The 2,038-nt window shown below is 60.5% G+C and overlaps 2 protein-coding genes across 2 annotated transcripts in view; both read right to left on the minus strand.

Moving 5' to 3' along the window:
* The window catches only part of ACA1_018340 (Rap/ran-GAP protein), a gene marked incomplete at both ends in the record, with an annotated part of 6,869 nt that extends 6,126 nt beyond the window's left edge, over positions 1-743 (minus strand). The window contains 3 exons of the mRNA XM_004358239.1: positions 52-185; positions 262-373; positions 579-743. Of these exons, the coding sequence (XP_004358296.1) occupies positions 52-185; positions 262-373; positions 579-743 (411 nt within the window). The remainder of the gene's footprint in view (positions 1-51; positions 186-261; positions 374-578) is intronic.
* Positions 744-1,077: 334 nt separating this feature from the next.
* The window catches only part of ACA1_018650 (helicase associated domain containing protein), a gene marked incomplete at both ends in the record, with an annotated part of 1,978 nt that continues 1,017 nt past the window's right edge, over positions 1,078-2,038 (minus strand). Inside the window, 2 exons of the mRNA XM_004358240.1 lie at positions 1,078-1,346; positions 1,461-1,984. Of these exons, the coding sequence (XP_004358297.1) occupies positions 1,078-1,346; positions 1,461-1,984 (793 nt within the window). The remainder of the gene's footprint in view (positions 1,347-1,460; positions 1,985-2,038) is intronic.

Genomic DNA, 2,038 nt, shown 5'->3' on the forward strand with positions numbered 1-2,038 from the left:
CCGTGGTGAAGCCGCGCGTGCGCGGTTGCCGCTCCCCCCGGCGCTGGCCACCGCCCCAGCCGTGATGCGGTCCGGCCAGTGACCCCTGCCGGCCGAGCGGGGCGGGTTCGTGCCGCGGCGCTGCGGCGAGCGCGGGGTAGTCTGCGGGGAGCTGCCGTCCTTCGCGTCCCGCGTGATCCACTTGCCTGGATCGTAACGAGGCCTCGTTCGCATCAGTCTCAGAAGAAGCGGAAGAAGAAGAAGAAGACAAAGAGAACGAACCAGAGGCCTGGATCTTGGTGTCGCGAATGAGGCGCCACTCCTCTTCGCTGATGTGTTCCAGCACCTGCTTCTTCCCGTGTAGCGTGTGTGTCTCGTACGCCGTCACCAGCGACTGTCGCACAGCACACACACAACACACACCGACACCGACACACACGAAAATACATCACACCACAACACACGTAGGGACAAGAAGTGGAAAAGAGGAATATAATGTAATACAAGAGAATATTATGAGGTAAGAAACTGCTGAGGAGGAAGGTAAGAAAAGAAGAAGGCGAGGTAGTGGTGGCGACAAAGAGTGGAGGGGAGGGTACCTTGACGGTGGGCTTTAGGATGCGGTGGCCCGCTACGTCGACCTCTTGCGGGTGGAGCGGGTTGGCCTCAGGGTCATCCCCTCCTTTGCTCACCAGCTGGTCCCCCTCCATTGGGTTCTTGGCCTGCGTGTTCTCTTCCACAGCCTCCATCATCTCCATCTCCATCTTCCAATCTTTTCTTCTCGGTTCAGCCGCCAATTAGAAGAGCGCTTTTGTCGTCCAGCGGACCCGCCTCCTCCGCTTGCCGTCGCGCAAAGTCGCGGCTTGCGTGAGTGCCAAGAGCAGCCCCCTCCCTTCTTCCTCCTCTGTCCTCTCCGTTCAAACGTTGTGTTCGCGGCCGTGACCGCTTCACTGGGCAACAGCCGCTATGTTCTGCATTCCTCGCATATTTCGTTACGACGTTACCACGCACATCGCTATGTCGACAAAAATACAACGTGTAGCACATGCTTGATCTTGATGTTCATCAGTCCTTTATATGTTCGAGCTGCAGGACTACTCATGGTTGTGCTCCATCGCTTGGCCGGACCAGGTCGCTCATCGTCGCCGGTGTCGTGGTGGTGACCACCACGCTCTCTTTGGTCTTCCTCCTCTTGTGGGACTTCGACTTGCTCTTGCCGCCCTCTGAGCCGGGCGAGACGTCGAGCCGGTCGGTGGAGGTCCACGCGAAGCCCAGCTCGTTCAGCTTCTGCTCGCGCTCGAGCGCCATCTTGCCGTTCTTCTTGGCGTATCGCTGCACGTAGATCCACCTCGACAACGCCATGTTGGCTGAACCCAGATGAAACCAAGTGTGAGCGATTGGCGGTCTACACACCACACACATACGCGACCACCACACACGGCACCGCACACACAACACGCAAACCACGCGTGCTGACTCACCGGAAATGGGAACGGTCATGTTGCCGTGCTCCTGGCGCCACTTCTTGAGCTCTTCGTACTTTTCGTTCCACGCTCGGTGGCGCTCCCTCACCAGCTGCTCCTGGCGTGACGCGGTCTCGGCGCTGCGCTTTCTCCCTCGCGACTTTGGCTTCGTCGACGCGGCCGTGGCCAGGGTGGTCGTAGTGGCGGTTAGCGACGGCATCGTATGCTGGGCGCCGCCGTCGGCTTCCGTTTCGCTGCCACCGGCTTCTTCGTCGTTGCCATACTCCTCATCCCCCTCGTCCTCCGCGTCATCCTCTTCTTCGCTCAGTTCGATGTGGCTGTCCTCGCCCTCACCGCTCCCGCCCGCGGTCTGTTGATGATGTCCGTCGTCGTCTTCCTTGGCTCCGCTCTCCTCGCTGTCTTTCTCTTCAGCTTCTGCGCCGTTGTCGTCTTTCTCGCCCTCAAATCTGTCGTCGTTGAAGACCGCCGCCTTGGGACCCGTCACGCGAATCACGCGCGGAGCCGTGGGCAGCGGCGCAGGACTGACACGCGTTTCCGCAGCCGGCGCCGGCGTAGGCGTCGGCGAACGGCCGGTG

This window comes from Acanthamoeba castellanii (assembly GCF_000313135.1).
Source record: "Acanthamoeba castellanii str. Neff unplaced genomic scaffold scf7180000083912, whole genome shotgun sequence".
Classification (NCBI taxonomy): Eukaryota; Discosea; order Longamoebia; family Acanthamoebidae; genus Acanthamoeba; species Acanthamoeba castellanii.